General features: G+C 35.3%; 1 protein-coding gene across 3 annotated transcripts; it reads left to right on the forward strand.

Moving 5' to 3' along the window:
- Positions 1-1,552: 1,552 nt before the first annotated feature.
- On the forward strand, positions 1,553-19,849 carry LOC137389933 (tRNA N(3)-methylcytidine methyltransferase METTL2-like). Of its 3 annotated transcripts, XM_068076124.1 has the most exons (12): positions 1,553-1,730; positions 1,904-1,945; positions 7,210-7,349; positions 8,015-8,106; positions 8,207-8,277; positions 10,846-10,983; positions 11,525-11,574; positions 11,753-11,813; positions 14,516-14,655; positions 15,005-15,111; positions 16,227-16,292; positions 19,288-19,849. In XM_068076124.1, the coding sequence occupies exons 1-12, from the start codon at positions 1,662-1,664 to the stop codon at positions 19,437-19,439; spliced, it is 1,128 nt and encodes a 375-aa protein (XP_067932225.1). In that variant the 5' UTR covers positions 1,553-1,661; the 3' UTR covers positions 19,440-19,849. The 3 variants fall into 3 exon arrangements, with proteins under 3 accessions (XP_067932225.1, XP_067932226.1, XP_067932228.1); XM_068076125.1 differs by lacking the exon at positions 1,904-1,945; XM_068076127.1 differs by lacking the exons at positions 1,553-1,730; positions 1,904-1,945 and adding an exon at positions 2,194-2,199.
- The last annotated feature ends 496 nt before the right edge of the window (positions 19,850-20,345 follow it).

Genomic DNA, 20,345 nt, shown 5'->3' on the forward strand with positions numbered 1-20,345 from the left:
CGGCCTGGGTTTATGACCTCGAGTTGTGTTACCTATACGCAAAACTAACACGGGTTCGTAAAGAAAGCAAAGTGAGTAATTGGGATGTCTCATTTACAGAAATTTAATAATAATTTAAATATGTATACATATTTAAATTATATATATTGGCGAGATTTGCGCATATTCATTTCTATAAATATAAAGAGACAAAAACAATTGTAGAATGTAAAAAGCAAACTAAGAACAATCTATATGAGAGCCGAACAGCGAAATTTTTTTCCCAAACAGGTTTACAAACGGCAGTAAAATTTTGGCTCATGATTGGCTTTAGTAATTGAGTTTTAGTAATCAAAACTTACATCATTACATGGAAAGTCAATAGTTATAATTAGAGAAATACACAAAATTTCAAAATTTTATTCAAAATCGCTTAAATTAATGAGTTTTAAGTGAGCGCCTCTTACGTTTAAACAGCACTTTTTGAATGATAACATCAGTTTTGCTACGTTATTTAGAATTTTGTGTTTCTTTCTAATTATAACTATTGATTTCTATTTTAATGATGTAAGTTTTGGTTACTAAAACTCAATTACTAAAGCCAATCATGAGCCAGAATTTTACTGCCGTATGTAAACCTGTTTGGGAAAAAGAAATTCGCAGCCAGCCGGGCAACTTCTTTTTCAAATGAAAAAAGAGTCATCTCTCTAGAATCTGACAAGAAACTGAATGAACACCGAAAATGAACATAGAAATTATTTCAACGGCGTTTAATGATGCACAAAAAAATTCCATATAGCTAGAGAAAATAAAATGATGAGATGTTCTCAAGCCGAGTTGTTGAACTCGAGTTGCTGTTGAAAGAACTCGGCTTGGGTTTTGATGAACTCGAGTTGTGCAACTCGAGTTGTACAACTCGAGTTATTTTTACAAACTCGAGTTGTACAACTCGAGTTGTGCAACTCGAGTTGTACAACTCGAGTTGCAAACTCGGCACAGTATAATTCTAATAATTCGCTATTAGTTTTAGTTTTACAGTACATACATAGTTTAATTTCTATTAGCTAACGGGTGCCTATTAATATACCATTGTTAATATAACCAGATCTACGGTTATGCTACCGTAATACCAGTATATTGCACCTTACTTTTGAAAAGTCGCGTTGCGTGTTCACAACTCGAGTTGTGCAACTCGAGTTGATCAACTCGAGTTGTGAACGCGCAAGGCGAGGCACTGTAAGGCGCCATAACAGCTCGAGTTCTGCAACTCGAGTTGTACAACTCGAGTTGCAAACTCGGCACAGTATAATTCTAATAATTCGCTATTAGTTCTAGTTTTACAGTACACATAGTTTAATTTCTATTAACTAACGGGTGTCTCTTGATGTACCATCGTTAATATAACCATATCTACGGTTATGCTACCGTAATACCAATATATTGCACCTTACTTTTGAAAAGTCGTGTTGCGCGTTCACAACTCGAGTTGTGCAACTCGAGTTGATCAACTCGAGTTGCGAACACGCAACGCGAGGCACTGTAAGGCGCCATATTCTCCCCGTAACGAGCTTATTATTGAAATTGTGTGTGGTTCATCAGTATTAGATAGTGTTAAACCATGATTGTATCTTAGCCACTCAATGGCCGTATGAAGGTTCAGATACTTTTTTTCTGTTGATACAATGATGATTAAGCAATGTTTAAAAAGGCTAACTTATCGATTAAGCCTATTCCTTGACGTTAGAACTGAAGTACGTACATCGATGCATCTATCCAATTTTCAGCACCATATTTTGAGTGCGTTACTAAAGCCAACTTTTTAAAAAACTTATCTGATTGTACCTCAAATTTGCATGTATATCCCGCAAGCTCAGCTTACTGGTAGATAGGGGTAACGTTGTACCTTGTTTGACGTCATTTTCAGTTAGACTTTTCTACACGGATAAGAACAGGATGCGGCTTACATGTAAGGCTATACAATTAATGAATCAGGTTATATCGATTAATGGCCAATTAACCAATCGCAACATGTTGCTTGAACACATAGGCAAATAAGAGTCGCTCACTCATAACATGAGACAAGCAACTTTTCAAACATGGAATAACTGAATAACATAGTTTAAACTTTAATATGCTTGCATTTGATTCAGAATTAATAGATAAAACAAGGAGATTTTTATGCATTCATTCTGATCTAATGTATAGTATGGCACCCATTTTGTAAGAGCTACCAATCTTTGCACCCTTTAAACTGCCTACAATGTGTGCTGTTTTTTATATTGAAGCTCACAACAACCTAACCCGGTACCAAAATACATAATTTTTGTTACGAAAATTCACATATTTTGCTTTTTAACCTCTAAAACTAAACATTGCTTTTTTATAAATATTGTTCCTATCAAAGTTGGTTTTCGGCAATCCTCACATGTCACATGATGACCACTGAAAACAAAATTATAGATTATTATAACATATTAACAGATTAACACAATTATAGATTATCAGGTTTTAGCAACCTATAAATTAATCTCAACACAACTTCTTACATCGCCAAAGAAGGTGTTTGCTGTTATGACTCACCCTAATGCCAACACAGGATAGAGCACTACCTATTACAACGCTTTTATACAGTGTTTTGAGTTTTCTGATTTTAGGGCCCGCTTTCCATTGTTAACTGATTAGTGTATGCTTGTGGGAAGTTTTTATAATAAAATTCTGAACTACGGTATTACTTTGAAATTAACTTTAACTTAAATAAACAATCACTGCTACAAGTTAGTAGATGAAAACACTTTTTAATCGAAGAAGATGATGTGCTACGCTCAGACTCATCAAGGCAAAAAGAAACTCAAAAAGTGCTATTTCTTTGGCCACCTGTTTTGATGCAAAGTCATGCTCAGTTTGTTCCAGAACAGCGCTTGCAAAAGCCGCCAAAGTAAAGCAAGGCCATCAGAATCATAATGAAAAATTGTTTTGTAATCCAATGAAGGATCACCATGTTTATTCTATTGCTCACCAATATCTCATGCTAGAGAAGCAAAACGGCTTTTATAGAATAAATAATTTTGTGCCCATCCCCATGTAGAATGTCATAGATATAGTAAACCCTAGATTGGCGAATAGCTATCATTACAACATAGCAAAAGTGAGGCATATAATTGGCTGTTGTTTTCACGACGTTACGTCGCAGTGATGGGCATCACAGCATCAGAGCCTTCAATTGAGCAATGAGTTTTGTAGTGAATGCATGCTTGTCATGCTAGTTTTTAAGTCATAAACGGAACAATAAGACCAAATTCTTGGTAAAATATCATCAGAGAAAACTACAAAACCCCAGGTATATCCTGAATTGCCCATAACAATACAGAACTTGAACTCAAAACAAGAAGTTTTCAACAATATCATAAGCTATCTATGCTGATTAAAGACACCAAGCGAGAAGCTGCTAGTGGAAAATAATAAGAAAACCTTCAGCATTGGTTTTGAGTCAGCAGCCAAATTTGTACATGGCAATGCTCAAGATCGTTTCAGCAACTACCCTTACATCAACGACTTCCTAACCTTTAAGATCAACCAGGATCACATTGAAACTCTGTTTTCCACGATACGATTCAAGGGTGGCTATAACATTGACCCCGATGTGCAGTGCTTTATATCTTCACTTCGAGCACTGCTCATAAAAGCAGATATCAATCACACCAAGTTCCAATGCTAACCGTAATGATTTGGATGTGAGCAGGGCTGATAAAACTGGCCAACTCCTGCTACATTCTCTGGCTAGAAAGAAAAAGGAAGAGACAAAAGCCGAGGAAGGTGGCCTCAATCAAGGTTTCACATGCACAGTGCATGCCACCAATCTGCTCAAACTATAGTAAATCGCTATATTAAAATCAGAATACACTATGCCACTTCAAAGCAGGAATCTAGTTCAACAAACCGTAGACAAAAACTATCCCGTCTAGTCATTTTCAGTCATGTCTAATAGGTGTTTAATATAATGGTTCAGCTAAACTGCTTTTAAATCTCATTTGACTCATTAGTTTGTTATTAGTTTAATTTCTATTTGGTCACTCTTTGTATTATCAATGATATAGAAGCTTCTAAATCATTGGTGTTATCCCTTACCGTGTGTGTAAGATTCTTGCCTTTCTCATCCAAAGTCATTATATAAGTTTTATATGTTTTCAATAAAATATGCAGTCTCAGATGCACAAACTACGAAATAATTGTGCAGGTTTTAGTGTTGTCAATAGGAATTCATAGATCAGCTGATTCACTCTACACATCAACATGACGTTGCTTCATGCTATTTATAGGCCTCACTTATTTTGATTATTCGCATATCTAGGTTTACTATATCTATGTAAAATGTAAAAATAAATTGGTCATAAATGTCAAAATAGTTTTATATACTAAAAGCCCAATTGCCAATAAACTCTTTCAAAACTCAACTGGTCATTGTAGTAAGTCAAAAGACACTGCTTTCAACCATATTGAAACAAAATTCCAAAAAGGGTTGATGTTCATTATACTGTTTTTATTGAGGTTCATTCCATCTGTTCTTTCTAAAAGGCCATATCAATTATTAGTTACTAGTACCCTGGTAGTCCGGTGTGCTGTGAGAGACCGTCAGGTGTAATGGCATAACTGTGCAATTATTTCAAAGTACGGCAAGGCGGTCGCTTAGTGCTGGTGGTAGTGTTGACGTACCGAGCTGAAATTCACGATTTTTGATCTCGTTGAAAGCCATCTTTTTTCTATCCTCAAAGCGTGGTTTCGGAGGACAGACAGGGCTCTCATTATATTAAGGAAGGTTGAACACTACACCGCCATTTTTTTTAGTTTTTACCTGTGATCCTGTAACAAAGGTAATCATAGCCACCTGCCATGACAGGCATTAAGCATCGTCCAATACACGTACATGTATGTCGATGCTTAATTCATAGCATCGACCTGGCATCATAGTAGCATGTAAATGTAAGAGAGTAAAAGCCGATCAAGAAGTTACCTCATTCAACATATTCATACCTAACAATTTTTGTGATGTTTTTTTGTGTGGTCTTGTTGTTCAGCACGGCACCACACGTCTAAAACAAGAACACAATAGCCTCTGGGCAATGCAGGGAACCCATGCTGACAGATGCAATGTATTTCTACCAACAAACATTATTTCAACAGCTCCACATTTCTGGCGTATATATTCAACAGTTTTGCCCAAAGGCATTTTTGCCTAAAAAAAAGCATGTTACAAAAAGTATCCTTAGCCGTAGCCAACGACTCTTATTGTTAGATAAGACTATTTATTTCATCTGCAAAAGCTATATTTCAAAGCCTCGACATGAATGTAGATCATTTCAAAAGCTTTTTGGGCATATTAAAGGTCCTCAACTTATTTCAGTTGTTATTTTCATTAATCTAACTTTATCATAAGCCAAATCAATTATCTATTTGAAAACACCAATAGATGTCTACTAAACTTATCATTTTCCCTACTGTACAAAGCAATCAGCCCCTGAATACTGGTCTAACTGACAACTACATGTACATCCTTTTTTCACTTCAGAAACAGCTTCAAACTTGGATTCAACTCTGCCATCTCGTCTATATATAAATGGATATATTTCTCAGTGTTGGTATGTGTGTCCTTCCAGCTATAGCTATGAAAGTTGTGGAATTAAAATTTTGTGGTTCTTACGGATTTGAACTCACGACGAATGCATCTGTAAAATTGTTATCCAAGCGCTCAACCACTGAGCTACATAAACTTTCTTAATTGATGAAGTTATATTCCCTATAGCCGTATGCACAGGATTATCATTTGAGCAGTGCACCCGCGCGTTACGATGCCCCTGTTAAGATATATTTTTCGTAAGGTTCAATTACTATATCTGGGTCAAGGCCAATTCTTTTTACGCTGACAATTATATTATCTCTAGGAAGAGCCTCAACACTCTCTCCGTTTGATCAGACAAAGACAATATGGTATCTCATTTTTACATTTGTACCAGTATCGAGAAGTACCAGTATCGTTGTATTCAAAGTTTTGATGGATAGCTTCTGGTGGAGTAGTAACCTTTTTTATACACACACACTTCTATGCAAGAATTGTTATTAGTAATTCAACATATTCAGGATTTCTATTTTGTTTTCTCAGTTCGTGATAATTGTATCATTACCGAATCATACTTTATTGTAATCGTAGCAAAACCGACCTACACTGTATTTAGCTATTACTTGCTAATTATTTTACATTTACATCTTAACCCTTTTATAATTGTTTTATTTTTTTAATTTATTTGACCTGCACAAAACATTTTCCTCATGATATGAAGTTTGAAAGCTACAGTTGTTTGACAAAGTTTGAAAACCTTACAGTTGTTTTTATTTACTTTTAAATTATTTCAACTACACAAAACATGATATGTAGTTTGAAAGTTAGAATGGCGAATGTTGTTATATGTTAAATACAAATCAATTTTCTTTGCAGACTTTTATTACCGGGGCAACACAGCTAGTTATATAATATAAGTACAGCTAGTTCAGATAAAAAGTCAGATTAAGTCAGAAAAAATGTCAGAACCTTGTTTGTGACTTGTTATCTTTCTCTAGCTTTGCTGTTCCTAAAGCTGGAAGAAAAAGGACAGATGGATTGATCTGGTTTCATTAGCGATATTGGGATTCTGGTTTTTGTATTTTTATGCTCATATCATTTTTCTATGACCCTTTAAAATATGTGACAGATCTAGATAACATAATACAAGTTTGCAAAAATAAGCTACTGCCGAGTTGTATTGAACAATTTGCATCTGTAAATTTAGCATTAATAAAATGTGTTCTTCTTTCTTTCGATTCTGCCTTCATGCTGTTTAGCATATTGATATTCAAGTTCAATTGAAAAACAAATCACTCGAAGATTTATTGCTCAACTGTACTCTCTTTTTATCAGACAAGGCAAATATTGGTATGCAAGAGACCAGGTTTTACATACCTGGTAATCTGAACTGCTGTTCAGATTACTGTTTTAATTAATCAAACATTAGCAACTGTATTTAATATTTTACTTGAGTAGCAGTTGCAATGTTTAAATCTGTCAAGGAACATGCATATAGCTGTAGACAACAATGTAATAAATGGTTTAAAACACGCCGTCTTCCATTTTTAAATTTACAAAAATGTAAAATAGAACGTGGAACAAATATGTGATTGTTTTAAACTATTGTCAAATTATAGTTGCGAGCAGCAAGAATCACTGGGTCATATAGCCAAGCAATGGCTTCTTCAAGTGAGACAGAGACTGATGGCGACAAGAGACCTCAATTTGGAAACAGATATTTAACAGATGAAAAACATGTATTTCAGCACAATGCCTGGTGAGCTGTCATATGCTGATAGACAATAGTAAAAGTATTTGGTTTTGTAAGATCACGTCAAAAGTGAGATTATCAGTTTTGATAATAGTATCATTTTGGAGTCATCCGGATTTTTATTTTCCATATTTGACCCATTTTAATGCAATTACATATATGCTTGGAAAATGCTATGACAGAAAAACAAGCAGAGTAATAATTGTATATGATTTGGAAATGTTTAAAAGTTGGGCTTTTCTATTTTTCTTTCCTGGTTGTGAATTGATTGTTAGCTAAAATATTTTTTAGATTTTGCTTTCAAAATGTCTTGCGTTCAAGATAAACTACTATTTCTGCATTATAATTGTTTACTTGTGAAATAATAATGCTGCCATTTTATGGAGGTTTGTCTCTTTTTTTAGTTAGTACCTTCCTCCATATCAATTCTACAAGCTTACCTTTGATCCCATTGAACCCATTATTGTATTGAACCCATTCCTAGTATTGAACCCATTTTATTGTATATTTTAGTTTGGTCTAATAAAAGAGTTTGATTTTTAAATTTAGCATTTTGTTAATCAATTCTACAATAAATAACCCTAGGTTTTGAGGTGTTCATTATGTAAATTCCTTGACAAGCATTTGCAAATTGATGTTTGTAACCTCAGCAAAGTGAGTTATAATTTTAGGGACAATGTTTGTTGGGATGATGAACAAGAAAAGTTAGCATCTGAAAAAGTATCGCTCAACTCAGCAACTGTTCTGGACGAGTCTAAGATAGGTGGGCGTATCATTTTTATCAATTATTACTCATTCAGTTTGTCAATGTAGAATGATATACATGTACCTTTAATAATCTATTTTAATACGTTGTTTAACAGCTGACTATGAAGAGGAAGCTGCTGCATACTGGAACAAATTTTATGGAATTCACCAGAATGGTTTCTTCAAGGTCAGCTGTTTTTATTTGGGTAGCTTTTTAGTAGGCCACCACACGCTACTAGTTATATATTATAACTAGTAACGTGTGGTGGCATAATATACTATATTATGGCATATTATACTATATTATTATATTATATAGTATAATATACTAACATACACGTATATTATGCTATATCTGTGATAAGCCCGTGTATTTAATAGTACAAATACATCCTCAAGTCTGAATCTTGGGGACTTATGTGCATAATAATTCACCAGCATGCTTTCTAACGAATAACACAAACATTCAAATGGGGTTCACTTTTTGGACAAAATAATGTTTTATTTTAGCTATGCACTTTTAAACAAAATTTCTGGTTTTAAAAAATTAATTTGTAACTCAAAATTGTTACTGAAGATATGTTTTAGCATCTAATTGGACGTGAAACTTATGTAGAAGTTCTTGGAGTTTAAACAGAAATCTGTAAACATTTTTACAATCAGTTTACTAATGAATGTAGGGAAAAGTCTGAAGGAGAGTTATGTGTAGGTGAGTATCTGGTCTATGTAGAGCCAAAGAGTTACATTTTTTGCAAAATGAACAGAGATAATTAATGTCTAATGACACTTATTATAGTGGAAAATGTATATCTGCCGTAGTGTTATAGACACAGGTGGGTCATCGTTCTGCTTGATACTTTAAGTAGATTGCTGGGGTTGTGGACTATCTATTTTTGGAGTTGTCCCTTTGGCCATTTCACCAAGTTTCTACTAGTGGATGGCTATCTATTGCATCTGTGATTGTATAAGTACAAGTATAGTTATATGTATTATATCAGTATACACTTATGCCCAGCAAACATACGCTAGGTACAAACTACAACGTTAAACAGTTGTACACTACAGAAACTGTACTACTGCTGTACACTAGACCAACTATACACATACTTGCATTGAAATGGTTCAAATAAGTCTAGGCCAATCAAGTCATAAATAAAACGACAGACTCGATAGTCTTGTCTAATCGTAGAATCACTTTTTTAGCAACATAAAAACAGACATTCCTTAAAAATGATGATTCAGCTTGTAGAAAAATGTAAAGTACTAAAGAAATTGAATAGTATTTGAATACATAATAAACAGCGTACATGCTGTAGTTTTTTATCAAGCAGTTCACTTTGCTAGTTTCATTAGGGCCTTTTGCGTTTATTTTTTAGGAATGTAAGAGTGGTATGCAGACAGTCTCACTCATATTTCTTCAGTATTTTATCCTGAACTGTAGGTTGAGAGAAATTTTGTTTTACCAACCAGTTTTATCTCTAGTCTCATCCTATTTGTCCTTTTTATTCAATTTTGAGATGAGACTATTCATCAAAAAAAAACACACAAAGTAACTAGCTAGTTTTTTAGATGGCATATTTGTAAAGGATGTCAGTTGAGTTCAGTGTTGAGGTGAGTCAAGCATTACGCCTTTTTGTCCTGTTTATCTAACTTTAGGGTGTTTGCACATCACATGTAAGTTTGAATATAAGAACTTTCAGAGCCAATGTACTAGATCTGCTCGGATAGGACAGAAAGGTTTAGTCTAGGTTTATCTTATCTTTAGGCTTCTCATTAAATTGACTTCACTAGCATTTTGAAAATGTCCAAATCTTTCTTACAGTGATACGATCAGCATTACCAATATGTGCCGTTTTTGGTATTGTCATCACTTAGGCTCTTCATCTGGCAAACCTTCACCTAGCTGGTTGTCGAGAATGCGAATACATATACATACATGTATATGTATTCGCATTATACATAATATAATTATACATTATAATTAATACATTATAATTAATACATATATGTACAAACAAATATATGTTAAGTATTTGAAAGGTAGAACGTGAAAGGTGAAATTAAGGTAGAACATCCATTGCTATATAGAACTACTCATTATATCTATACTTAGTGACCGCTTTAGTCACTTGAGACCACCTTTCATTTCTAATTTTAATCAGCGCTTTGCAATGTTTATGAGACTATTCTAATGTAACTTGAGGTGGCAAGTACTGACTTGACACGTGAGTACTGTTTGTACAGGAAAATCACTGTAATAAATAATAATTTGTCAAAGTGAGTGGTTCTCACGAGATACAGCTATAGCTGCATTATACTGTAAATATATTGATGACACGGAATAGAGAAACCGAGCAAGGCGTGATAAATAAGAAACATGAACTTCAGTAAAGGAGAAACAAGAAAAATTATTGTCCTATTTTAGTAGGTCTGATTTACTTCTTCATTAATCTCAGTAGTCAAAATCTACCTAGCATATATTTAAAGATGTTCTAACTATGTTGGCATGAAGCAATCTTTGAGACCATGGACCAGAGTCTTTTACGTGTAATCACCATATTTAAAGTCATTTGACATTTTGCAAGTTTGCAAAAATTAGTTCTCTTTTAACTTGATATAGTATAGTGTACATGCATATTTTGCTACTAACTTTTAAAAAAGTGTGGTCTCAAAAAGCTAGCTAGTGAGACATACCTACTTGCTTTAAAACTATTAGTATATAAGGCGACTAATTTTTTTATTATCTGTTGCACAGGATAGAAATTGGCTCTTCACAGAGTTTCCAGAGCTCTACACGGATAATCCTGATGCAGAACCTACTGTGGATAGACCGACATCAGATGACATCAACAGAGAGTATCCTGGCTCTCACTCAACTTTTAGAATTCTTGAGGTTGGTAGAATAGACTTTTTTAATAATGAGTTAGTTTGTATAATTTCATAGTGTAGTGTCAATACATCAACTTAAACCTGCGAGTGTATGCAACCAGACTGCGACATTCTTTGTCCATTAATAATCTTTGTTTGTCAAAGTTATCCTTTCTTACTAAGCTCTATCAGATGAAGTTGCATTCATGTGTGTGTTGTAGACACTTGGTATCTTTAACATCATCGTTAACAACATCATCTTTAGTCTACTCTGTGATTTACCTAATGAATTGTAGCCAGCTGTCACGTTTGTGGTTTTATGTTATCCATAAATAACCAGTAATAAGCTCAATTGATTGTTCTTTGAAGTGTAATAAACGTGCGCTTACTGTTCTTTCTCTCTCAAGCGTCAGCATTTTATTATTTAGTAATTTATATGCTTATTACTTTCCTACGCTTAGTTTCTGTTGTTATTGCATGACTCGTCGAAAGTTCATTCCAAAATCATAGTGCTGAACAGTGCAATGGCTGGTCTGCAATTACTGTGTCTATTGTGAATTCGACAGGTTGGATGTGGAGCCGGGAACACAGTCTTTCCAGTTCTATCAGCCAACAGGTGATTAATTATATAGTGTTATGCATGCATTAAAATTGTTGTAAGAGTTTAGTTGTAATCTTTCTCATAATACATTTGCTATAGGGTTGCTTACAGTAAACAGAGTCGTCTTCTCTTCAACTGACTACAAATAATGCTCTAATACTGTATTATGTTGTATATATTTCATGGCTTTTAGAGATCCGAGGCTATTTGTGTATTGCTGTGATTTTTCTGAGACGGCCGTCACTTTGGTCAAGGTATGTAGTAGATCAGCTGTTTACTTCATATTTATGGTATTCTCTAGAGTCTAGACAGTGGTGTAATCTCACTCACAGTGGTTTACTGCTCTTCTTGAAGTCGCGGTTTGCGCTTGCTGGTGCTTTGCTTATCTCTGATTTGCATATAGCATAAAATCTACCCATGGTTTATTGAAGCTACCAGAATTTGTTTGTCACAGGGCTTTGGACTACGTACCTTCAATATTTTACTCTGTCTAGCTATTTTGAATGTGTTCATCCATTTGTCGGTGGCGTTTATGTAGCCTTTCAAATATGTGGCTGTTGGAAGTTGGTTTCATCAGTTAGTATGGCTACCAGTTACTTGGACCAAACTTATGGGAGCTCAGCAGCTTTTGCGTGTTGAGTTTGAGGAGATAGATTTGCCAGGAAAACATGGTCACATTTTTATTGTTTGTTTTGCATTGTACCTGTAGAATTGATCGGTACTAGATGAATGTTAGTTAAACTGTAAAGGAGTGTGGATGGCATATCCTTATATGGATGTGGATGAGTCTGATTGGTTAAGTGCTTATTTTTGAATTCATCATGTTAACATGGTCACTATTGTTACATGGTACATTAGTGAGCCCCTCGAATGCCACACCAAAAAGTACATTGCCCTAATCTCACTATAAATGCCGGTGTCATAGGTCCATGCTAGCCTGGTGCTGCTACAGGTTCATGTAGTGATGTTAATTGACACTAACATCCAAGAAACAATGTACTACTATTACATAACATCATAGACTTACAGCTGTTAGCCTTTGTGCCAGATGGTACCTCTTCACGTAGCGCATTATTTTTGTCACTAGTGATGACTTGGCACTTGTGTCACACAGCACATGCTCAAAGATTAGGTCACTCTTTTCCACGTTTTACTATCTGAGTTTCTTACTGATCGCTGACGCAGCAGCACGGGTTCTGCTCCAACCATTATGTTTAGGTTATTTATACTGTAGTTATATTTATACTGACATACATAGTAAGTCACACACAAGTTTCATAATAATCGCATGAATTTCATGCGTGAAATAAGGATTTTCTAAGATGAGAGCTTGTTTTAGATCATCTCTGTTAGCGTGAGAGCTACTATAATGAGTATCTTATTTCTTTTCAAAATATTTTTACAAACTCCAGTCTTTTTATTTGTTTCGGCTACATTTTGCGTTGTTGTCACCAATTAACTTTGCAAAATCATACAGAACTAAGCAAGTAATAGTAACATGATGTAGCCTAACATGGGATAAGCATAAGGCTAATATAAAGTGAACACGAAGTACGTACAGCTGTGCATAAGAATAGCACGAAGCAAATATAGGGCAAGTGTGTGGGACTAGCATGAATATAATACTATGTGATAATATCATGTGGATTTACTCATCTTCTGCTCTATGTAACACCACTAACTTTTGATTTGGATGTTCTAGCTGTGAAAGTTGTGTATTTTAATTGCCCTTTGCATTCACCTTTTCATTGTTTGCCCACTGATGAGCAGCAGCTAGCAAGTTTTTACAGACCATATCTTTTGTCTCTTTAAATAATTTCTACCCATTCAAATTTCTGTGAATATTCTAATAGTTTCTATTAAATGTACTGTTGACTACCGGTGATAACGAAATAAAACAATATGCATACAAGCAATCTGAGAGCGAGAGACTATCTTGTGGAAGCCTAATTCTCATGCACTTTTCATGGCTTCATCGAGAGTTTATAAATACTTTTATCTATGCTCAAATTTTTATAGCTCTCTGATTTTATTTATGAAATAAAAAGTACGGGAAATAGGCAAATAGGGGTACACGATTGAGATATGCGTGAAGTGCACGGGTTCCAATCACATACCCCTTACAGTTTTAGGAAAACTGGTGGTTTTCACTTTGGTTAGGATACACGAGGGTAGACGATTTCTGTGTCAGGTAAGATCTGTTGATGATAGATAAATGCAGAAGTGGCAATGGTCTCTTATAGACCTCGGGTTAAAATCTATAAATACATGTACTTGGATTTTTAAGCGATAAAAAGCAAATTTATTGCATGCTTGATAACAAACGCATTTGAGTTTGCTAAAAATTCTTTTAACGTTTTCGTTTATAGGTCATCAAAAAAGTAATTACTACACTGGTTACATAGTGCTGATAGCGGAATATAGAAGGTAATTCCAAGTTTATGAATACGCATAAGACTAAATAAGTGCTGATCATGTACCCCGTTCCATGATAAATTTTTCTTTATTTTTGTCTCGCGAATCCGATAAGGTCCCTGTAGGAAATTCTAAAACATGTTTAGAAAGGTTTGCTGTAAATGATATCAAGTACTCAGTAGATAGTGGTCTGTGATCAGCCGTGATGATCTGCTGTCAGCGGTGGTGATCTGTGGTCAGCGGTGGAGATCTGTGATCAGCGGTGGTGTTCTGTAGTCAGCGGTGGTGATCTGTGGTCAGCGGTGGTGATCTCTGATCAGCAGTGATGATCTGTAGTCAGTCAGCGGTGGTGATCTGTGGTCAGCGGTGGTGATCTGCGGTCAGGGGTGGTGATCTGTGAATAGCGGTGGTGATCTGTGATCAGCGGTGGTGATCTGCGGTCAGCGGTGGTGATCTGCGGTCAGCTGTGCTGATCTACTGCTGGCTTATCAATATATAATTTACTCATCTCCAATCAACTGACCTTCAGCATGTTCTTTAGGAGAATGAAGACTACGATATATCAAGATGCCACTGTTTTGTTTCTGATATTGCTGACACATCCGCTGACATGCCTTTCCCTGATGGCTCTCTTGATATTATCACTATGATATTTGTGCTCAGTGCTATCTCTCCTCAGAAGTAAGTAGCATCATTATGTAGCATATGATTTGTCTATAAACACCCCCAGTGTTTGCTTTGATTTTTGATACTAACTTACCCAAGTTGATAAAAATTTTTGGTGCATCAGAAGCTTCCAGTACTTGTAGAGCACCTGGTTCATTGGGAGCACCCGTTGCTTCAGGAGCAGCTTGTACATTGAGAGAACCTGAGTGCACTGAAAGCTGTTGGTGTTTGTATTCATGATATTCTTCTTGAGAGATTGTGAAAGAAACCAGCAGCATACAGCAACATTATCATTCTTGCTAACCGTCTCTGAGAAGTGTTCTTCTTGCTGAATCTGTGTAGTTATCTCCCCTGTACTTGACAGAATGCAGTCTACTCTCACCCGAATGGCCAAGCTGCTAAAGCCAGGGGGAGTACTCTTGTTTAGAGACTATGGAAGATATGACCTTGCTCAACTTCGATTTAAAAAAGGTAACGTTGGCAGCTCATCAATTATCACCCTTCTACATATTTATTGTTGTAATGTTGTTTTATTTCACTGTATATCTTCAGCTAAGTAAAATATGTATTGCTTCTGCAAACTCTAAATTCTTTGTTTTCTCTAGTCAATCGTCATTTCATACAAAATTTTATTGCCAGTCATATGGTAGTGTTTGGAGTTCATTGTTGTTGCAAAGCAACAAGTTATGGATTTTTAACTTTACTCATTGCATGCCACAAGCTGCTGTGCCACAGTGTTTAAGTTTGGTGTTGGTGTTGGTAGTGTGGTGTTAGTAGGCTTCATGCAAAGCTTTTCTGATTAGTGAGTAGTTAATTAATTAACCTATCGCATTTATACTTGAACAATAGGAAACAATCATCTGCCTGTGTTAAGCCAATAGTAGACACATTTACAGCCCGCGCTTAGTTTTGCTTTGCAAAATTTTATTTTCTATCGCAATTTTTTCGCAATGACCAGCTGTGGCAGACGCATTACAACTATGAAAGTTTCACAAATTGTAGATTAATGGACTTCTGATGATTATCTATTGAGCAAAAGTAGTAGTGACAGTGATTATTTATGTTTAGTAGTGATAATGGTGTAAGTTATAGTACTTGTGGTAAATCATGTGATTCATTCTCAACTTCTTACGCACGGTAGTAGCCGAAGGGAACGGTAAACTGTCCGAGCTCATTCTGTGACACATTTGTGAAATTTCTCTAGCATCACCTGTTGTAAAATTGTATGCTGATTAATTTGGTAGCAAAATATTTTTCATGAAGCTTGTGGTTTAAAAGTTATGACAACGTATATGGGACATTGTTAATTATTTGGTTTCACTAAATATTCAATTAGGTCCCCGTCAAAAATTAATTTGGTAGCGAAAGAGTTAATACATTAGTGCATAAAAAAACTTAATTTCATATCCTTAAAATTGAGAGAGTATGTAGCGGAGTACAGTATGTTGATAGTGATAGCGCAATGGAGATTTATCTTAGAATAATATTTGTATGTAGATACACTAGGGGTGGGCTATTGGCTAAGATATGGAGACAGTCTTTTGTCATTGTTTCTCTGCTAATGCTTAATCCTTTTATTCGTGTAGGCCAGTGTCTCGGGGAGAATTTCTATGCAAGAGGAGATGGAACCAGGGTTTATTTTTTTACCCAAGGTAGGCAATGTTGCATTGTGAATTGCCCTTTCTCCGTATTTCCCATCAATAGGATGCTTGTTGCCACACTGTAACGTTCTTCACTCAAAATAGACATTTTTCCATTTAAATAATCCTTTATGTGATTCATAGATTTCATATTTATGTTTACTAGTGGGAATAAAGTGTTTGGTTCAGTAAGCTCTGATGTTAGCATTGATGTCTCCTGTAGTTCAATGAGAGGTCACTTTCAAATTCTGCTGTGATCACCCGAGTAACTGATCATATGCAATATATATGACAAGCGAATATCTTACTTAGGAAAAGATTGAAAAACTGATGATATATAAATAAATATCTAAAATACTAGAATGCATTATTTCTAAGTACAGTAATACTTCAACTTACGAGTGCTCCAACGTACGAGAAGCTTGAGATACGAGTCAGCTTTTAAACAAGTTTTAGCACTAACATACGAGCCATGTTTGAGATACGAGCACGTGAGTCAGTTGCCAAGTATGCTGGAGGCGTTTTATGAGAACAGCATCACTCTGTATTTTTCAACTGCTCAGGTTATACTTTTGTACTGTGTTTTTTGTGCGATTTTCAGTGCAGAATTATGTGAATTAAAAGTACTCTGCGTTGACCGAAAGTTTGCCAGTAAAATGAAAGATAATGCAAAGAAAAAGCGAATGATAACAGTTGATATTAAACGGAAAATTATTGAAAAATATGCGCAATGTGTATGCGTGATTGAGCTAGCTCAGCAATATGACAGAAATACATCCACAATTAACAAACCGAAGGATTATATTCAGGGCATTTAGTTCGCAAAAGGACTGGCCATAGTTTCTAAACGGCGCAGCGATCTTCACGACCGCTGATGGAGAGACTGCTCAGGCATTGAATAAACAATTGGCCGGTGACAGCGTAACTAAAACGATGCTATATGAAAAGGCCGGTGCTATCTAGCAAAACTATAAAAATAGACATTCGGACAAGTTGGCTAGTGGTCGTGCATTAACCTTTTGTGATGACACCTGCGTTCGTCCTAATTGCAACATGTTGAAAGGGCGACAAAGGCAAACGTCTTTAGATAGGATTATCTTAAAACGGCCGGCTAGTCGTGAAAGCGAAACAAAGGAAAAATTAGCTAACCAGCGATAAACTTCAAACCGAAGAAGTTTTAAATACGTTAAGTTAAAAATGAAAGTTTGCTTCTACGTTTGTCTTTTAAGACTGATAAAATTCAAATTTATCAAAGTCAACTGTTGTAATGAAGGATAACTTATATCTCCCTCACTGGCAAATGCTAGCGTTAGCTGCTATTGTATGTATTTAATTTTACATTTTAATTAATCACATTTCCTTGCATTATTTTTTAATTGTTGCTTTTTGAAAGCATTTGCTAAATTAGGACAATAACCAACATGTTCTTTCTGTTACAATATATTGTTTTGAGTGTTTTATTTGCATTTTTTAGAGTATGGAAACCAATCAATATATATTTAATGGTTCTATATATAAATAAATTTCACCAACATGCGAGTAAATCAACATACGAGCTCAGTCTCGGAGCGCATTAAGCTCGTAAGTCGAAGTATGACTAAATAATTTAATGTAACAAACCAAAATGATAAATTCAAGAAAAAATTAAACAAGAGTCTGTTGTTTTTTATGTCTTATATGTGAAAATATTAATTTATTTTTACTTACTGCTGCTCAAAGAGCCACCATGTTAGCCTCTGATTTGGCCTTTTGTTTTATCTGTTCCCTTCCCTTTTATTCAATCGTAGCAGAACAAGCCAAGCAGATCATAAAAATCCATGTTTGAATGACTCATTTTTACGACGGCAATTGACAAGGTTCACATTACAGTTTATATAATCACCTCGCCAGTTGCGTTTACTGACTGCACTTCAGAATTTTCAAGTGATTATAATGAAGCTGCTCATCATTTTCAAGTGTTGATTCGTATTTGTGATATGAAATGATAGACTCGTCGGGAGTCAATAAGTAGCATTTTGACAAGTGTCAGCAAGTGGTGCGTCAATAAGTGATGTGTTAGCAAGTGGCATGTCAACCAGTTGCATTTCAATAACCGCCAGTTAATGAATTTTAGAGATGGCAGTGGTAGAGTGGTTCATCCTAAAACTAGCTTGTTTTCTGTCATACAGTTTTGTTTTGATTTTCACTGATGCTTATGGTCACCCAGCTATCTGATAACATATTTATTTTTGGTCAGTCTGTTAAGCACACCAGCATACAGTATTCCTTCACTTTTTGCAGTTAATTGAGACCGGCGCACTCCTCCGCGATAAGTAAAAAAATCAAGGAATATACAAATAAAAAAACTGATGAATAATATTACTTTTTCATTATTCATAGGCAGTCTCCTCTTTTTCTTAAGCTCATTAGACGATTTTGGTGGGTGTTTAGGAGACGTTATGAAGGGCGTCACAAGCACGCTGCACCTTTGCACTCCACACAATCTTAAAGAAAAATAGCAAACTGTGCTAGCACAATGATGCTCACAGAGGGATTTCACTGGGCCAGAGTATGCGAGAGATTTATGTATTCTACTTTTATTCGTTTCTGTAATTAAACTTTTTAATGAATATTTTTTATCCATTGAAGTACTGAAGCCACAAAAGATGAACTGCCCAGTAGAAAGGAATTACTGTAGTTGTCTTTTGCACCAAATCTCAGTGATGGACAAGTTTAAGGTCCAAAGACTCTACTAGTATCATACAAGTAAATACTAGCCTCTGTAAATCGATAATTTAACATTGTTGCTGGCGGCGATGGTAGCCAAGGTTTTACAGCTCCATAATTTAGGATGAGAAAAATTGTTTATTTGAAATTTTGAGGTTGAGTCAGTTTTTAACAATAGTAGCTGTAACCATAGGCATTATTGCTGTATTAGGGTTAGCCTGCTTGCTAGAGCTGGTTTCAATGAGGCTTCTGTTCACTTTAGTCTTCCTGTTATCTCATCTGAGTCTGGCTGCATTTGTAGATGAGATGAAAGAAATGCTAATAAAGACTGGTTTGGAAGAGGAGTGTAATCTAATAGACAGGCGATTGCAAGTGAATAGAGGAAAGCAACTCAAAATGTATAGAGTTTGGATTCAATGCAAATATAAAAAACCAAAGACAGAAGAAAGCTGATGTTTCTCATAATAATGTTTATAATCACACGAGCATCACAATGTCTATGCTTGACAGTATTTCATTAATTCTAGACATAATGTATTTTGATAATACATTTGTTCCCATATAATTTTCTTTGTAACAAGTTTAACATTGGTGTGCTGTTGGCCGTTGGAAATTTTCTTTTGTACAGCTAGTATTGAGCAGGATTTTATATTAAGAATGGCAGGTGAGATGGCATCAATCCCTGCATTTGTGCAGCTAGTATTGAGCAGGCTTCTATATTAAGAATGTCAGGTGAGATGGCATCAATCCCTGATTGTATCATGTTTATTTTCTTCTGCTAGCAACTGCCTATCTAGTTATTGATTTTAGGATTGTCTACATGCTCTCTACAGCACCTATTGTGAATATATCAAAAAATCTATAGTTCACCATAACGAATCTATTACCTCTTGAATGTGTGCGTATTATTTAACGATTATTTGGCCATATGGTCGACAAGGAGAGTAACGTCTTAATGTTTGATTAGTACTGCACCTGACTAGATACGATGGTTTAGGAAGACAACATTGTTAGCATCTCCCGACCAACGAGACAACATGGAGTTCCTTACAGGTCACCTACTTGATCTAAGACTGGTAAGTTTTACTATTGCATTTTGTAATCATAAGCTTAATATGCCTAATACATGTATCAGAGCTCATGCCTTACTGAAGTACCGCTATGTTTGTCTCAACAAATGTTAGTTTGCTTGTTGTCCGCTAATTGCCATATTGAGTTTGTGTATCATTTTAATATTAATGAAGTGAATTAATGCTAATGTGTGTTGAAGACTGAGCCTCAGGCTATGAAAGGATCAACTGATCTTCAACATGACAACTTTGCAAGGCAGTTATCTGCTTTTGAAAAGCTCCTTGTAAT

Source organism: Watersipora subatra, chromosome 3, assembly GCF_963576615.1.
Source record: "Watersipora subatra chromosome 3, tzWatSuba1.1, whole genome shotgun sequence".
Lineage (NCBI taxonomy): Eukaryota > Metazoa > Bryozoa > Gymnolaemata > Cheilostomatida > Watersiporidae > Watersipora > Watersipora subatra.

Bases quoted from the DNA above. Each gene is read 5' to 3' on its own strand.
- LOC137389933 (XM_068076124.1), top strand. From the start codon at position 1,662: ATGATGATTAAGCAATGTTTAAAAAGGCTAACTTATCGATTAAGCCTA. The intron at 1,731-1,903 runs GTACGTACATCG...CGTCATTTTCAG, and splicing joins TCCTTGACGTTAGAACTGAA to TTAGACTTTTCTACACGGAT. The intron at 11,575-11,752 runs GTGATTAATTAT...CATGGCTTTTAG, and splicing joins CCAGTTCTATCAGCCAACAG to AGATCCGAGGCTATTTGTGT.